The sequence below is a fragment of the Oncorhynchus nerka genome, linkage group LG26, assembly GCF_034236695.1.
Source record: "Oncorhynchus nerka isolate Pitt River linkage group LG26, Oner_Uvic_2.0, whole genome shotgun sequence".
In the NCBI taxonomy this organism is placed as follows: domain Eukaryota; kingdom Metazoa; phylum Chordata; class Actinopteri; order Salmoniformes; family Salmonidae; genus Oncorhynchus; species Oncorhynchus nerka.
The window spans coordinates 44026297-44045766 of record NC_088421.1 but is presented as its reverse complement, the minus strand read 5'-3'; the positions used below and the strand labels follow the sequence as shown (position 1 = coordinate 44045766).

The window sequence follows — 19470 nt, the reverse complement described above, 5'->3', positions numbered from 1 at the left end:
AAAAGAGAGAAAAGAGGGTGAGAGAGAAAGGGTTAAATGAGAGAAGATGTGAGCGCGTGCACACACACACTTACACACACACACACTTACACTTACACACACACACTTACATTTTTGTCACTTAGCAGACGCTTTCTCTCTCTCTCTTACCTTCCTCTTCTTGTGACAGACTTTAACCAGCAGCACCTCTAGAGAAACAGAGTTCTGCTCATTCTCTGAGTCTACTGATGTCTTCTCTGTAGAGGGGAACGAGAAGACAGTAACCGTCAGGATGAGAGGGGAACGAGAAGACAGTAACCGTCAGGATGAGAGGGGAATGAGAAGACAGTAACCGTCAGGATGAGAGGGGAACGAGAAGACAGTAACCGTCAGGATGAGAGGGGAACGAGAAGACAGTAACCGTCAGGATGAGAGGGGAACGAGAAGACAGTAACCGTCAGGATGAGAGGGGAACGAGAAGACAGTAACCGTCAGGATGAGAGGGGAACGAGAAGACAGTAACCGTCAGGATGAGAGGGGAACAAGAAGACAGTAACCGTCAGGATGAGAGGGGAATAAGAAGACAGTAACCGTCAGGATGAGAGGGGAATAAGAAGACAGTAACCGTCAGGATGAGAGGGGAATGAGAAGACAGTAACCGCCTGGATTAGAGGGGAATAAGAAGACAGTAACCGTCAGGATGAGAGGGGAATGAGAAGACAGTAACCGTCAGGATGAGGGGGGAATAAGAAGACAGTAACCGTCAGGATGAGAGGGGAATGAGAAGACAGTAACCGTCAGGATGAGAGGGGGATAAGAAGACAGTAACCGTCAGGATGAGAGGGGAATAAGAAGACAGTAACCGTCAGGATGAGAGGGGAATGAGAAGACAGTAACCGTCAGGATGAGAGGGGAATGAGAAGACAGTAACCGTCAGGATGAGAGGGGAATGAGAAGACAGTAACCGTCAGGATGAGGGGGAATGAGAAGACAGTAACCGTCAGGATGAGAGGGGAATAAGAAGACAGTAACCGTCAGGATGAGGGGGGAATGAGAAGACAGTAACCGTCAGGATGAGGGGGAATGAGAAGACAGTAACCGTCAGGATGAAATGAGAAGACAGTAACCGTCAGGATGAGGGGGGAATGAGAAGACAGTAACCGTCAGGATGAGGGGGAATGAGAAGACAGTAACCGTCAGGATGAGGGGGGAATGAGAAGACAGTAACCGTCAGGATGAGGGGGGAATGAGAAGACAGTAACCGTCAGGATGAGAGGGGAATGAGAAGACAGTAACCGTCAGGATGAGGGGGGAATGAGAAGACAGTAACCGTCAGGATTTAAACAAATAACGTGCATGTGATATGATTACATTTATATTTGCCATCGTCCCTGCAAACAAGTTAAACACTTACCGACCATCATCCCTAAAAACATCAAGTTAAACACTTACCGACCATCATCCCTACAAACATCAAGTTAAACACTTACCGACCATCATCCCTACAAACATCAAGTTAAACACTTACCGACCATCATCCCTACAAACATCAAGTTAAACACTTACCGACCATCATCCCTAAAAACATCAAGTTAAACACTTACCGACCATCATCCCTACAAACATCAAGTTAAACACTTACCGACTTTATGAAAGAACCCAGTGAAGGTGAGTTGCAGGTGTGAAGCCAGGCTGGGGACAGAGTTATACAAGAGTTACCAAAAAGACCTTAGATCTCATTCTTTCAGGTATGAATGGATTCATTCAGGACTATGGATATCAAGGACTTTAGGAGTTAAAGCAATAATCCACTCAAAAACGATATTCTGGTATTCTACTCATTGATACAGTCCCATTTTGTTTTGCAAGTCATTGGTTAAAGTACAGGACATTCGCCTGGAGAACTTTCAACAAGGAAAGTGTAGCAGGCCACATCATCCCTGTATCAACGGTGGACTAATGGAAAAAGACCAGAGCTGTGTTAGAATACCCATACTAACATACCGTATACTACCTACTTAATGAGTACCCATACTAACATTCTGTATACTACCTATTTAATGAGTACCCATACTAACATACTGTATACTACCTACTTAATGAGTACCCATACTAACATACTGTATACTACCTACTTAATGAGTACCCATACTAACATACTGTATACTACCTACTTAATGAGTACCCATACTAACATACTGTATACTACCTACTTAATGAGTACCCATACTAACATACTGTATACTACATACTTAATGAGCACTCATACTAACATACTGTATACTACCTACTTAATGAATACCCATACTAACATACTGTATACTACCTACTTAATGAGTACCCATACTAACATACTGTATACTACATACTTAATGAGTACCCATACTAACATACTGTATACTACATACTTAATGAGTATATACTATTAGTTCATTTTAGTATACTGTAAACAAACAGTATCCTTTCAGTTGAGCGTACTAGCTCTTCGCCCGTCTGCAGGAAGTTAATTCTGTTGCTATGCAACCTCTTACTAGCTTGTTAGCATAACAAATAACTAGCTAGACATTTTACGACTTCGGGTGTGTTCATAAATTTAAATCTGGACTGCCAGAGTTGCGTTGTCAGATTGTCCGTTGGTAAATTCAGAGCGTTGTCAGATTGTCCGTTGGTAAATTCAGAGCGTTGTCAGATTGTCCGTTGGTAAATTCAGAGCGTTGTCAGATTGTCCGTTGGTAAATTCAGAGCGTTGTCAGATTGTCCGTTGGTAAATTCAGAGCGTTGTCAGATTGTCCGTTGGTAAATTCAGAGTGTTTGGCTCTCAAAGTGTTCAGAGAGCACACTGCCAGACAGTGTTACTGGACGCTCCGGCCGAGGAGTAGGGTTGATCCGAGCCTTCTGACCTCACAACGGCAGTCAAGCACCAAAGGTCACTGGCTAACTACTTCCAGACACAAATGAGAGAACACCTCACTCGGACCATTTTACTCACCCTAGCAGAGCTGGTTAGGCTGTATTCATGTTATCCAGATAGCCAGAGAGAATTACCAACGCATCAGAATGTCCATTGAGAACACACAACGACTATACCATTTAGCTAAGCTAAGAATGGAGGGGATAATCGAGTCAGTAAACGTTGGGTAGTTAGATAGCCTATAGTTAAATATACTGGCAAGTATGATGTATTAATAACCAACTAAAGTTGGGTAGCTAGCTAACATACCGCTACATACTGCTGTAATGATATGCTATGTGGTTCGTCAGGACAGCGTAGCCTACAAATTAAATTGTCAGCCAACATAACGTGCAAGGTAACTTATTTGAAAAGTCATAACTTTATTACAACATTTTGTTAACATTTGTCATAATTAGTTCAAAGGAATTAATTTGTATCCACTCTCATTGGACTGAGGCTGCATATTTCCTCCATTTCTGTTGTGAAGCCACGCCCATTTTCTGAAGAATTGCATTATCGGCTCTAAAAGCACAGAAATAGTGTCCACTGTTGGTACACTTCCTATTTTGCTGAATGTAATGTAACTTTTGGCATACTAACTATATCTATACTATGACCAATAAGCTATGAATAGCGTCACAAATAGTAGTTTACTTTTATTTAACAAGGCAAGTCAGTTAAGAACAAATTATTATTTTCAATGACGCCCTAGGAACAGTGGATTAACTGCCTGTTCAGGGGCAGAACGACAGATTGTCAGCTCGGGGATTTGAACTTGCAACCTTCCGGTCACTAGTCCAACGCTCTAACCACTAGGCTACCCAGCCGCCCCAGTTAGTGTGGTTAGTATTGGAACACAGCTCTGGGAGATAATGGTCTGTTTACCTGTGTGCCTTCTGCTCAGCCCTCTTCTTCTCCACTCTGTACAGCAGGTGATCCACCCTGGAGGACTTCCTGACCCCCCCCCAGAGAACCCCCCCCAGGGTTAATAGACAGGACACACTGGGGATTTACACTGCATCTCTGAGGCTGTGTCGTCCTCCTCCTCCTCCACACTTGTGTTGCATACTCCCCGTCAAGGATTTAACTACACTGGAAAAGTGCCCCACCCACTGCTCCTACAACCATCCAATGATGTTAAATCCATGACAGGAAGTGTGAAAGTGGGAGAATCAGACGACACTACTAAATGAAGATATATATCATCGTAAAGTGAGGATGTATTCAACCCATTGAGCTCTGAACACTCCTTGAAAATGAGGGTATTTATAAATCTCCTAAACTGTAACAGTGTCTGTTCAGTAACATGCTATACATGACGTCAGAGCTCAGTGGCTGTACGGTAACATGCTATACATGACGTCAGAGCTCAGTGGCTGTTCAGTAACATGCTATACATGACGTCAGAGCTCAGTGGCTGTACAGTAACATGCTATACATGACGTCAGAGCTCAGTGGCTGTTCAGTAACATGCTATACATGACGTCAGAGCTCAGTGACTGTACGGTAACATGCTATACATGACGTCAGAGCTCAGTGGCTGTTCAGTAACATGCTATACATGACGTCAGACCTCAGGCTCTGTTCAGTAACATGCTATACATGAAGTCAGAGCTCAGTGGCTGTTCAGTAACATGCTATACATGACGTCAGAGCTCAGTGGCTATACAGTAACATGCTATACATGATGTCAGAGCTCAGTGGCTGTTCAGTAACATGCTATACATGACGTCAGAGCTCAGTGTCTGTTCAGTAACATGCTATACATGAGAGCTCAGAGCTCTGTTCAGTAACATGCTATACATGACGTCAGAGCTCAGTGGCTGTTCAGTAACATGCTATACATGCTATACTATACAGTGATGATCAGAGCTCAGTGGCTGTTCAGTAACATGCTATACATGATGTCAGAGCTCAGTGGCTGTTCAGAACATGCTATACATGACGTCAGAGCTGTCTGTTCAGTAACATGCTATACATGACGTCAGAGCTCAGTGTCTGTACAGTAACATGCTATACATGACGTCAGAGCTCAGTGTCTGTATACAGTAACATGTCTGTTCAGTAACATGCTATACATGACGTCAGAGCTCAGTGTCTGTACAGTAACATGCTATACATGACGTCAGAGCTCAGTGTCTGTACAGTAACATGCTATACATGACGTCAGAGCTCAGTGTCTGTTCAGTAACATGCTATACATGACGTCAGAGCTCAGTGGCTGTTCAGTAACATGCTATACATGACGTCAGAGCTCAGTGTCTGTACAGTAACATGCTATACATGACGTCAGAGCTCAGTGGCTGTTCAGTAACATGCTATACATGACGTCAGAGCTCAGTGTCTGTACAGTAACATGCTATACATGACGTCAGAGCTCAGTGTCTGTTCAGTAACATGCTATACATGACGTCAGACCTCAGGCTCTGTATGGGTTTTGACTGACAGCCGTTATGAACTAGAGCCCCGCACGTGACCAGAAGTTGTCCCTGCCCCTAATTGGGCAACTTTGTAAATGTTTTGTTGACAGAGTGAAGGAAATGCTGTGAATGAAGAGGACTCAAATGTATTTAAAAGATGAGTAGTTGAAGACTATAATAAATACTGCTTTGATGTCCTACAAGCCAACCAATCATTTCCAGATGATAAAACTCATGTCATATACACAGCGTCAACACATTCCAAGATGACATGGCGTCATACCCTGGGTTGTTCCGTTCAGAATGAGCCGGGTTTGTCACCTCGGCACACGCACCAGATTGCACTCCCGACTCCTTCCTACAGGCACCAGAATGCACTCCCGACTCCTTCCTACAGGCACCAGAATGCACTCCCGACTCCTTCCTACAGGCACCAGAATGCACTCCCGACTCCTTCCTACAGGCACCAGAATCCTTCCTACAGGCACCAGAATGCACTCGACTCCTTCCTACAGGCACCAGAATGCACTCACGACTCCTTCCTACAGGCACCAGAATGCACTCACGACTCCTTCCTACAGGCACCAGAATGCACTCCCGACTCCTTCCTACAGGCACCAGAATGCACTCACGACTCCTTCCTACAGGCACCAGAATGCACTCACGACTCCTTCCTACAGGCACCAGAATGCACTCCGACTCCTTCCTACAGGCACCAGAATGCACTCCCGACTCCTTCCTACAGGCACCAGAATGCACTCCTTCCTACAGGCACTCCTTCCTACAGGCACCAGAATGCACTCCCGACTCCTTCCTACAGGCACCAGAATGCACTCCGACTCCTTCCTACAGGCACCAGAATGCACTCACGACTCCTTCCTACAGGCACCAGAATGCACTCACGACTCCTTCCTACAGGCACCAGAATGCACTCCCGACTCCTTCCTACAGGCACCAGAATGCACTCCCGACTCCTTCCTACAGGCACCAGAATGCACTCCCGACTCCTTCCTACAGGCACCAGAATGCACTCACGACTCCTTCCTACAGGCACCAGAATGCACTCACGACTCCTTCCTACAGGCACCAGAATGCACTCACGACTCCTTCCTACAGGCACCAGAATGCACTCCTTTCCTACAGGCACCAGAATGCACTCACGACTCCTTCCTACAGGCACCAGAATGCACTCACGACTCCTTCCTACAGGCACCAGAATGCACTCACGACTCCTTCCTACAGGCACCAGAATGCACTCACGACTCCTTCCTACAGGCACCAGAATGCACTCACGACTCCTTCCTACAGGCACCAGAATGCACTCAGAATGCACTCACGACTCCTTCCTACAGGCACCAGAATGCACTCCTTCCTACAGGCACCAGAATGCACTCACCAGAATGCACTCACGACTCCTTCCTACAGGCACCAGAATGCACTCACGACTCCTTCCTACAGGCACCAGAATGCACTCACGACTCCTTCCTACAGGCACCAGAATGCAGGCAGGCACCAGAATGCACTCACGACTCCTTCCTACAGGCACCAGAATGCACTCACGACTCCTTCCTACAGGCACCAGAATGCACTCACGACTCCTTCCTACAGGCACCAGAATTACCATCAGTTTCCCTGAATTGCCCTGTGAAAGCTTAACATCGTATTAATATCGTATTTTATAACTTAGCTAGGTCTTGTTGACCATAGAACAACCTTTCAAATGATGCCCATCTGACCCAGATGGCGATTTACAATAGAGCGTTTTGGGATTGTGTAAACAACAACAGTAATAGTATGATGGATGGGGTGCAGGGTTGTGTTCCTAACAAAACAACAAGTGTGCTTTGCTCTAGTTCCTCAACGGCACCGAGAGGAGAGATTTTTAAAAAGCACCTTGTAGTTGAAGACTTCTTTCAGACATAAAAGTGCACTGAAATGACTTAGGAACTGTGAACACTTTGGAGAGGTGTGTGGACACTTGGGGACACCAGTTAGTTAGCCCCATGTTGAAAAATGTTTGTCTTATGTTGCACCTCCAACACATAGGAATAGTATCATGTTCCTGAATGTATTCAGAGTATTTTCAGATTTCATGATCAACATATGCAGTGCAAAGTACAGTAAATGTAAAATGTACATAACATGTTTGGATTCAGCCTTGTGGGAAAGGAAAAGTCACCTAGTCAGTTGTCCAACTGAATGCCTTCAACTGAAATATGTCTTCTGCATTTAACCTGCTGCTTTAATCGACAGGGGGCGGAGGGCTGAGGAGGGCTGCTTTAATCTACAGGGGGCGGAGGGCTGCTTTAATCGACAGGGGGCGGAGGGCTGAGGAGGGCTGCTTTAATCGACAGGGGCGGAGGGCTGAGGAGGGCTGCTTTAATCGACAGGGGGCGGAGGGCTGCTTTAATCGACAGGGGCGGAGGGCTGAGGAGGGCTGCTTTAATCTACAGGGGGCGGAGGGCTGCTTTAATCGACAGGGGAGGAGGGCTGCTTTAATCTACAGGGGCGGAGGGCTGAGGAGGGCTGCTTTAATCTACAGGGGGCGGAGGAGGGCTGCTTTAATCTACAGGGGCGGAGGAGGGCTGCTTTAATCTACAGGGGCGGAGGAGGGCTGCTTTAATCTACAGGGGGCGGAGGAGGGCTGCTTTAATCTACAGGGGGCGGAGGGGGCTGCTTTAATCTACAGGGGGGAGGAGGGCTGCTTTAATCTACAGGGCTGCGGAGGGGCGGAGGGCTGAGGAGGGCTGCTTTAATCTACAGGGGGCGGAGGGCTGAGGAGGGCTGCTTTAATCTACAGGGGCGGAGGGCTGAGGAGGGCTGCTTTAATCGACAGGGGGCGGAGGGCTGCTTTAACAGGGGGCGGAGGGCTGCTTTAATCTACAGGGGGCGGAGGGCTGCTTTAATCTACAGGGGGCGGAGGGCTGCTTTAATCTACAGGGGCGGAGGGCTGCTTTAATCGACAGGGGGCGGAGGGCTGCTTTAATCTACAGGGGGCGGAGGGCTGCTTTAATCTACAGGGGCGGAGGGCTGCTTTAATCTACAGGGGCGGAGGGCTGCTTTAATCTACAGGGGCGGAGGGCTGCTTTAATCGACAGGGGCGGAGGGCTGCTTTAATCGACAGGGGGCGGAGGGCTGCTTTAATCGGCAGGGGCGGAGGGCTGCTTTAATCTACAGGGGCGGAGGGCTGAGGAGGGCTGCTTTAATCTACAGGGGCGGAGGGCTGAGGAGGGCTGCTTTAATCGACAGGGGGCGGAGGGCTGCTTTAATCTACAGGGGGCGGAGGGCTGCTTTAATCTACAGGGGGCGGAGGGCTGAGGAGGGCTGCTTTAATCTACAGGGGCGGAGGGCTGCTTTAATCTACAGGGGGCGGAGGGCTGCTTTAATCTACAGAGGGCTGCTTTAATCTACAGGGGGCGGAGGGCTGCTTTAATCTACAGGGGGCGGAGGGCTGCTTTAATCTACAGGGGGCGGAGGGCTGCTTTAATCTACAGGGGGCGGAGGGCTGCTTTAATCGACAGGGGGCGGAGGGCTGCTTTAATCGGCAGGGGGCGGAGGGCTGCTTTAATCTACAGGGGCGGAGGGCTGCTTTAATCTACAGGGGGCGGAGGGCTGAGGAGGGCTGCTTTAATCGACAGGGGGCGGAGGGCTGCTTTAATCTACAGGGGCGGAGGGCTGCTTTAATCTACAGGGGGCGGAGGGCTGAGGAGGGCTGCTTTAATCTACAGGGGGCGGAGGGCTGCTTTAATCTACAGGGGGCGGAGGGCTGCTTTAATCGACAGGGGGCGGAGGGCTGCTTTAATCGACAGGGGGCGGAGGGCTGCCTTAATCGACAGCCACGTTGTCGGCGCCCGGGGAACAGTGGGTTAACTGCCTCGCTCAGGGGCAGAACGACAGATTTAGACCTTGTCAGCTCTGGGATTCGATGGCCCAAAGCTCTAACCACGAGGCTACCTACCTGTCAGGTGAACTGTTGTGTCCTCACCTTTAGTCTAATCATTTCCCCATAATCTCCTAACTGTTCCGCTGTTTTGATAGTTACCATGGTTATACATTTGCTTTTCATATTTATTATGTAAGAAACATTTTCAATTAAGGAGGGTGTTCCAGCATTAAGAAGTAATTTGAGGGAATTTGGCAGGGCTAGGTGGGATGACATCACTTCAGTTATATCACTTCAGGTTGTGACGGTAGGGGGCAAACATATGATTCTAGATATCACTACAATCAAGAAGAACTCAGGGACCCAAATATCACAATAATCAAACGATATGCAAAACAGCTAATATAACTAAACACACCGTTTCTCATTTACATAGAGAAAGATATAGCCATTAGCCAACCAGCCTACACGTACGTAGTCTCATTTCAGCAGACAATGGTCCTGTGTGGTTCAGTTAGGAAGAGTGCAGCGCTAGCAACAAGGTTGATTTTCAATTCCCACAGGGATCACTGGTTTTCAAGAGCATCAAATCTGTGATGATGCATCATGGGTAAATTGATCTACAAATAATAAATGAGTAGTTATACGATTCAAGGTGATTTGTAGATCAGTCAATCTGTAGTCACCTGCAACGTTGAACAAGTCCATAGACATACAGATGTATGTCTACATTACATCACCCAGTGAAACAGCAGGGGCAGCCCCCTCCTACACTATGCAGCCCCGTGGCGGTTGGCCCTCTGTTAAGATAACAGCATACTGAACCACACACACACACTCTCCCCTGCAGTAATCCAACAGGGTTTAACCCTACCAACTCTTCAGGTTCTGAGGTCGTCGGGTTCACGGTCATTATGTCTGGTGCTCATGTAGGCTATTTAAAAGACTGGAAACTCATCAAACTAGCTTCATTAGTATGCGGAGAATGCCTAACTTGTCAATGTACATGTGAAAGCATTTAACAGATAGAATCAACACCTTCATGCAGGTGTAAGAATACGTAGAAGATAAATACACAACGCAGAGTTTGAGAGGATGAGAGGACGAGAGTACTAAAAACAAAATATAATACTAAAAACGGTCAATAGGGAATTGTCAATGTAAATAGGAGTTGGTTTTCAGTTCAACAGCCGTTTAGAATGTGTAGAATGTCACTCTTGGACTCAGAGCTTCGTTCTGTACAGTCCGGAGCAGGATACTGGTTATTTGGCCATTGGCCCAGTCATACTGCAAGGACTTTTGATTGGTCAACCATAGGCTATAAAACAGCATCCTGTTCCTTTGTTCGGGGGAGAAAAGCTGAGAGGGGAGACTGAACATCTGAACATTAACATCTACCTTCCAGCATAACATCTTGATTTGTCCTTCTCAAATAAACCTATTTTTCCTCCCCTTGATTTGCTGTGGAGTTTGTGTTATTGAAGAATAACCTAAATGGCTAACGCAGGTTTTTACCGTTTGGCGTTTGTTCTGGAGTTTCTGTGGGACATGTAGGTGAGGGTTCTGTGCAGAAATATGGGCTGAAAATACAACAACAAAAAACAGGAAAAAAACTATTAGAAATCTGCACTTTGACAGAAATGTTGCAACAGATTGTCCAATGACCAAACAGATTGTCCAATGACCAAACAGATTGTCCAATGACCAATGACCAAACAGATTGTCCAATGACCAAACAGATTGTCCAATGACCAAACAGATTGTCCAATGACCAAACAGATTGTCCAATGACCAAACAGATTGTCCAATGACCAAACAGATTGTCCAATGACCAAACAGATTGTCCAATGACCAAACAGATTGTCCAATGACCAAAAGAAGGCCATTCTATCTAGTGGAACTGTGCAGTGCATCAAAACTTTACCATCTTCAAAACAGACGTCATTAACCAGCCATGTTACAGCTGGTTCAATGTAAGTCTTGATCTGCTCAACAGAATGCTATTCTAGAGGTACATTAAATGGTTACCATCTTCATAACAGACATCATTAACCAGCCATGTTACAGCTGGTTCAAGGTAAGTCTTGATCTGCTCAACAGAATGCTATTCTAGAGGTACATTGAATGGTTACCATCTTCATAACAGACATAATTAACCAGCCATGTTACAGCTGGTTCAAGGTAAGTCTTGATCTGCTCAACAGAATGCTATTCTAGAGGTACATTGAATGGTTACCATCTTCATAACAGACATCATTAACCAGCCATGTTACAGCTGGTTCAAGGTAAGTCTATCTGCTCAACAGAATGCTATTCTAGAGGTACATTGAATGGTTACCATCTTCATAACAGACATCATTAACCAGCCATGTTACAGCTGGTTCAAGGTAAGTCTTGATCTGCTCAACAGAATGCTATTCTAGAGGTACATTGAATGGTTACCATCTTCATAACAGACATCATTAACCAGCCATGTTACAGCTGGTTCAAGGTAAGTCTATCTGCTCAACAGAATGCTATTCTAGAGGTACATTGAATGGTTACCATCTTCATAACAGACATCATTAACCAGCCATGTTACAGCTGGTTCAAGGTAAGTCTTTATCTGCTCAACAGAATGCTATTCTAGAGGTACATTGAATGGTTACCATCTTCATAACAGACATCATTAACCAGCCATGTTACAGCTGGTTCAAGGTAAGTCTTTATCTGCTCAACAGAATGCTATTCTAGAGGTACATTGAATGGTTACCATCTTCATAACAGACATCATTAACCAGCCATGTTACAGCTGGTTCAAGGTAAGTCTATCTGCTCAACAGAATGCTATTCTAGAGGTACATTAAATGGTTACCATCTTCATAACAGACACACCATTAGAGGCCACAGACAGTAAAGAATGACAGGTGCTGAGCAGGTGTCCAACGTACCGCTATCAAGTTCCTTGTTCTGAGAAACCTGTAGATCTGGGTCGGTTCTGGAAACACAATAGACTGGTTGAACATTCACTAAGTTCACAGTAAATTACATTGACAATAACATTATACATTATATTGATAAGACTATTTATCCTAGAAGGGTAATTATTGTTGGCTCTGAAACTGACACTGGGTCAACATTTATTAGCTTACAGTAAATTACTTTACATAAACAACAATCTTATTTGTATACTCATACAGTACAGTGCAGTAAAGTATAGTAGAGCAAGAGATCAGTACAGTAGAGTATTGTTCAGTTCATTAGAGTTCAGTACAGTAGAGTATAGTTCAGTACAGTACAGTAGAGGATAGTTCAGTAGAGTAGAGTATAGTGCAGTATTGTACAGTTCAGTACAGTTCAGTAGAGGATAGTTCAGTAGAGTATAGTGCAGTATTGTACAGTTCAGTACAGTATAGTTCAGTAGAGGATAGTTCAGTAGAGTAGAGTATAGTGCAGTATTGTACAGTTCAGTACAGTATAGTTCAGTAGAGGATAGTTCAGTAGAGTATAGTTACATATAGTATAGTTCAGTATAGTTCCATATAGTATAGTTCAGTACAGTAAATTATAGTGTACTCAACTAGTGTGCTCTACTGTATACTGTATGTAACTATACCTTTCTTTATTGTACTCTACTGTCCAAACATGTGAATCCAACTGTGGTTTGTGACTACTATGATTTCCCATTGTAGCCAATTAAATTGCAGAAATTCTGTTACCGATTTTTCTGAAATTCTGTTACCGATTTGATGACGGGATTTGGAGTTGTAATCACTTAATAATTCATAAACAAAATGTACGTCAGTAAAAACACTCTAGCTAATGTGGGTTTTTGATAACGGAATTTCAAGGCACAAGGGAATGTTTTCTTAAACTTACAGAAGGCAGAAACACTTCCCCAAAACAAAATATAAGGGTTGATTTTAGGAGTCTTTACTTCCAACATGGTTGTGTTTTAATGTATTTCTAAAACATTTTAATACTTTCTGGTAGATGTTTTCTAAGACCCCTTTTCCATATGTTTGACCAGAAATCAAAGCCTTTGCTTATTCCACATTTTTAGGATGGGAAATGGTTTAAAAATGTATATATATATATATATATACACACACACACCTTTACATTTTTCACAAATATAGACTTCCCATTGTTGGTGATCATGGGTCCCTTTAACATGGAAGTGACCCTATACATATTTATGTGTGTTGCATTAATAAATCAATCAAATGTATTTATAAAGCACTTCTTACATCAGCTGATGTCACAAAGTGCTGTACAGAAACCCAGCCTAAAACCCCAAACAGCAAGCAATGCAGGTGTAGAAGCACGTTAGTTAGTACACAGTTGCTACCATGCTGTGTTGCCATGCTATGTTGTCTTAGGTCTCTCTTTATGGACTGTTGTGTTGTCTCACGTCGTGATGTGTGTTTGGTCCTATATTTTTATTTTAATCCCAGCCCCCGTCCACGCAGGGGGCCTTTTGCCTTTTGGTAGGCCGTCAATGTAAATAAGAATTTGTTCTTAATTAGTTAATAAAAGGTTCAATAAAAAATATTTCAAAGGCAGCACATGCTCATGTCTTAAAGTAGTTCTGGCACATGTAAACTCTTCAGAGGAGGAAGTAAGCAAACACGTGGTAAAATAAATTAACTACAGTAGTTAGCTATAAATCTAAAATAGGGTCAGATTTCTTTGTATACTGATGACTGTCAAATCATGTTGTCAGATGCTTTGAACTTGACGTCTTTCTGGTGAAATGTGGTTATAATTTTGTTTTTCGAAAGATGCCTTACAAGGGACACTACTATTTAAACTAGATTAAATAGAGATTGGCATTTACAATCAATCTAGCAATAAAAAGATAACTAATCATGCAACAACATTATATGACGACAATGACAGCAACTCACTTTCAAATGCCTGCAAGAACAACTCATGATCGGCTTGAACCAGTTCCATTTTCGGCTTCTTGGCTGCGGGCATCACAACTGCAGTTGTCTGGTGGTGGTAGACACGGCCGTTCGCTCTGCCGCCACCGGTACCAACGTATCCCACAGCGGGACCCGATACGTTGTTGCCGCCGTCAGAAGAACCGTGCTTCTGGGGAGACATGGCCCCGGAAATACTAAATGTCCCAGGTATATTCCAAATATGGAAGAAAAAAATGTCAAGTCCTTTGTCAAAACAAAGAGTAACGTTACCAAAAACGAGCAAGCTGAAGCTAGCCAGGCGGTGTTAGCCAGCAAAGTTAGCTAGCTATCTTCTGGTCAAATTCATGGAATAAACATTAGACTTGTTGTAGAAATGCATTGTTTGTTGGCTAGAAAAAAGTTCGTCAGAGAAACTATTTCGATTAAATCGCAAGAACGCACGAAATTAGAGAAGTTAGCAAGCACCCGGCACGTTCACCTAGCTATCTCTGTGTAGCTATGTTTCCTACTGAACGTCAGTTAGCTGGTTATGCTATCCCCGAGCTAGCTTGTTAGCTGGACCTGCTGAATCGCTGTAGATATCACAACAAATAAGGTGAGTTGGAAAGATGCCATGAAATAATGCTAGCTAGGCTAGCCGCTATGTTGGTTTGGTAAAGCTACAAAACTCTACGCAAATGAACCATTTAGTACAATTTTCCTGAGAGCTTCTAGGAAACAGTCAAATTGACCGTTTTTTTTCCTCCACATATCAGGCATAAACTCCCTGAACTCAATAATTCAAATGGTGACTTGAAAGCAACCGCCCTCACAGATCCTAGCCGAATCAGAGGCGTTGTTTGGAGAAGTGAGAGTTATGATTGGTGCGAATCATCACGGGTTGGTAGATGACGTTCGGTAGAGAAACGTTTGCCATTCACACGCAGTCATTACTAGTTACTACAGCCACAAAGTCAGAAGGCCCGCCTATCCGACCAATCAGATGAGGGAGTGTGATGACGCATTTTCCGTTTCGCGGGAAACGCCTAATTTTCGAAATGGCGTGTCTGGAGTTCAAGTTTGAGGGCCAATGGTGCTTTCAAGACAACTGGGAAAAGTGAGGTCAGTAATCTTCGGGTTGGAAAGTCGGAGCTCAAGAAAAGATGCCAGAGTTCCCGACTTGGACAACCTTTCAAAGCAAAGTTTTTTCCAAGTCAGAGATCGTTTCTTTTCTCAACTTCCCAGTTGGCAACATCACTCAAATGTATAACATTGAGAAAGGCCACAAGTTTTGGTGAAAAAAATGGAAAGTTGTCTTCTCTATTTTAGATGGTATCTAACTTTTGCTAGTTTCATCTAAAATGAGCTAGCTAGCTAGCATAATTATATATATTGGTGGGAAACCGAGACTTTTCTGAAGCCTTTGGGGCTTTCACCAAATCATGCTGAAAAAAACATTAATTATGCAAATCTTTTAACAATATGCACATTAATGACATCTACTTGTCAGCAATGAACGCAGCATTTGATGTTCATATAGACGTTTTTTTCCCACAATATTCATCCAATCTCGGTGGCGCAGTGGCTAGTCGCGGGGTCTTAGTAGCCTACTATCAGTTACCAGTACAGGTTTGTACCTTCATCATGCTTCCCTTTTTTGTGGTGAATCCCCTTTTTTGCTATTAAAAACAGTGATTATATGGCATTATTTAGGATGCTTAAGGTTGAAGCTTATACTTAACTAAATCTAAATACAAATAATTGTTTGAACAACAATGTGCTGAAAGTGTGTTGTCACATAAAACGATTTTCTAAATAATATGCCTTGGCTGGGATTCGTCCCCATTCCCTGGTTACGGTCCCTGAGACCCCGACTCCACCTGCGGAGCTGCTGTTCAGGTGATGCTACATGGAAAAACTCCTGTCTACATTGTAAGTTGTCCAGTGGAGATTGGTGTTTTTGAGGAGTATTTGTCTCCACTCACACAGGATGAATAAAGGCCTAGAGCACAATTTATTTGATATGAATACTTTTTTTAAATTGTGATTTTTCAGGTGGTGCTGCAGCAGCCCCAGCACCCCTACTTCCTGCGTCTATGCCTACAAGCCTTTCATTTTAATAGTAATATATCATACCTTCAACAGATGCACAGCATTTGGAAGGAAAACAACTCTGTTGAGAGAGCAAAAGTCTCCCATTCAATGGTGTTGCCTTTCAAGAAGGAACAGTGATGCCGAAACATTGGTGGTCTACCCAATACATTACTGGGAGGTGGTCTACCCAATACATTACTGGGAGGTGGTCTACCCAATACATTACTGGGAGGTGGTCTACCCAATACATTACTCTGAGGTGGTCTACCCAATACATTACTGGGAGGTGGTCTACCCAATACATTACTCTGAGGTGGTCTACCCAATACATTACTGGGAGGTGGTCTACCCAATACATTACTGGGAGGTGGTCTACCCAATACATTACTGGGAGGTGGTCTACCCAATACATTACTGGGAGGTGGTCTACCCAATACATTACTCTGAGGTGGTCTACCCAATACATTACTCTGAGGTGGTCTACCCAATACATTACTCTGAGGTGGTCTACCCAATACATTACTCTGAGGTGGTCTACCCAATACATTACTGGGAGGTGGTCTACCCAATACATTACTCTGAGGTGGTCTACCCAATACATTACTCTGAGGTGGTCTACCCAATACATTACTCTGAGGTGGTCTACGCAAAACATTACTTGGAGGTGGTCTACCCAATACATTACTCTGAGGTGGTCTACCCAATACATTACTGGGAGGTGGTCTACCCAATACATTACTCTGAGGTGGTCTACCCAATACATTACTGGGAGGTGGTCTACCCAATACATTACTGGGAGGTGGTCTACCCAATACATTACTCTGAGGTGGTCTATCCAATACATTACTCTGAGGTGGTCTACCCAATACATTACTGGGAGGTGGTCTACCCAATACATTACTCTGAGGTGGTCTTACCCAATACATTACTCTGAGGTGGTCTATCCAATACATTACTCTGAGCTTCTATATACAGTTGAAGTCGGAAGTTTACATACACTTAGGTTTTTCAACCACTCCACAAATTTTGTGTTAACAAACTATAGTTTTGGCAAGTTGGTTAGGACATCTACTTTGTGCATGACACAAGTACATTTTCCAACAATTGTTTACAGACAGATTATTTCACTTATAATTCACTGTATTACAATTCCAGTGGGTCAGAAATTTACATACAGTAAGTTGACTGTGCCTTTAAACAGCTTGGACAATTCCAGAAAATTATGTCATAGCTTTAGAAGCTTCTGATAGGCTAATTGACATAATTTGAGTCAATTGGAGGTGTACCTGTGGATGTATTTCAAGGGCTACCTTCAAGCCTCTTTGCTTGACATCATGGGAAAATCAAAAGAAATCAGCCAAGACCTCAGGAAAAGAGCCATTTCCAAACACCTGAAGGTACCATGTTCATCTGTACAAACAATAGTACGTAAGTATAAACACCATGGGACCACACAGCCGTCATACCGATCAGGAAGGAGACATGTTCTGTCTCCTAGAGATGAACGCACTTTGGTGCGAAAAGTGCAAATCAGTCCCAGAACAGCAAAGGACCTTGTGAAGATGCTGGAGGAAACAGGTACAAAAGTATCTATATCCACCGTAAAACAAGTCCTATAACGACATAACCTGAAAGGCCGCTCAGTAAGGAAGAAGCCACTGCTCCAAAACCGCCATAAAAAAGCCAGACTACGGTTTGCAACTGCACAGAAGGACAAAGATTGCACTTTTTGGAGAAATGTCCTGTGGTCTGATGAAATAAAATAGAACTGTTTGGCCATAATGACCATCGTTATGTTTGAAGGTGAAAGGGGGAAGCTTGCAAGCCGAAGAACACCATCCCCACCGTGAAGCATGGGGGTGGCAGCATCATGTCGTGGGGGTGCTTTGCTGCAGGAGGGACTGGTGCACTTCACAAAATAGATGGAATCATGAGGCTGGAAAATGATGTGGATATATTGAAGCAACATCTCAAGACATCAGTCAGGAAGTTAAAGCTTGGTCGCAAATGGGTCTTCCAAATGGACAATGACCCCAAGCATACTTCCAAAGTTGTGGCAAAATGGCTTTAAGGACAACAAAGTCAAGGTATTGGAGTGGCCAACACAAAGCCCTGACCTCAATCCTATAGAAAATTTGTGGGCAGAAAAGTGTGTGCGAGCAAGGAGGTCTACAAACCTGACTCAGTTACACCAGCTCTGTCAGGAGGAATGGGCCAAAATGCACCCAACTTAGTGTGGGAAGCTTGTGGAAGGCTACCCAAAACGTTTGACCCAAGTTAAACAATTTAAAGGCAATGCTACCAAATACTAATTCAGTGTATGTAAACTTCTGACCCACTGGGAATGTGCTGAAAGAAATAAAAGCTGAAATAAATCCTTCTCTCTACTATTATTCTGACATTTCACATTCTTAAAATAAAGTGGGGATCCTAACTGACTTCTGACAGGGAATTTTTACTAGGATTAAATGTCAGGAATTGTGAAAAACTGAGTTTAAATGTATTTGGCTAAGGTGTATGTAAACTTCTGACTTCAACTGTAGAGCGTGCAACTCTCTTTATTTATTTTTTGAATAGCCTCCCATTTCAAGTTGTGGGCAGAAAGACATACAGTCCCTTTAGAATGTATTCAGACCCCTTTGACTTAGTCCACATGTTGTTGTGTTACAGCCTGAATTCAAACTGGATGAAAAGGAAAACAAATTCTCACCCATTTACAACACACAATACCCCATAATGAAAAAGTTCAAACGTGTTTTTAGAACTTATTCAGACCCCTTGACTTAGTCCACATTCTGTTGTGTTCCAGCCTGAATTCAACATGGATGAAAAGGAAAACAAATTCTCAGCCATTTACAACACACCCCATAATGAAAACGTTTTTTAAAAAACATGTTTTTAGACATTTTTTAGCAAATTTTTTGAAAGTGAAATACAGAAATATCTAATTTACTCTAAGTATTCACATCCCTGAGTCAATACATGTTAGAATCACCTTTGGCAGCGATTACAGCTATGAGTCTTTCTGGGTCAGTCTCTAAGAACTTTGCACACCTGGATCGTACAATATTTGCCTATTTATTATTTTCAAATTTATTATTTACAAAAATCTTGCCATAGATTTTCAAGCAGATTTAAGTCACAACTTGGCCACTCAGGAAAATTCACTGTCTTCTTGGTAAGAAACTCCAGTGTGAATTGGGTGGTGATTATATAGCATTTTGTGCACATGATCCATCAATTTAGACAAGT

At 43.7% G+C, this 19470-nt stretch overlaps 2 protein-coding genes across 2 annotated transcripts in view; one reads left to right on the top strand and one right to left on the bottom strand.

Annotated features, from left to right (window-relative positions):
- LOC135564889 (polycomb protein suz12-A-like) overlaps positions 1-14924 on the bottom strand; it is a 31679-nt gene extending 16755 nt beyond the window's left edge. The window contains exons 1-6 of the mRNA XM_065010973.1: positions 14125-14924; positions 12166-12212; positions 10751-10815; positions 3818-3886; positions 1622-1671; positions 151-236 (exon numbers count right to left, since the gene is read on the bottom strand). Coding sequence (XP_064867045.1) covers positions 151-236; positions 1622-1671; positions 3818-3886; positions 10751-10815; positions 12166-12212; positions 14125-14326 — 519 coding nt within the window. The 5' untranslated portion in view covers positions 14327-14924. The remainder of the gene's footprint in view (positions 1-150; positions 237-1621; positions 1672-3817; positions 3887-10750; positions 10816-12165; positions 12213-14124) is intronic.
- Positions 1-19470, top strand: part of LOC135564763 (cytokine receptor-like factor 3) — a 133086-nt gene that overhangs the window by 62351 nt on the left and 51265 nt on the right. The window lies entirely within an intron of this gene.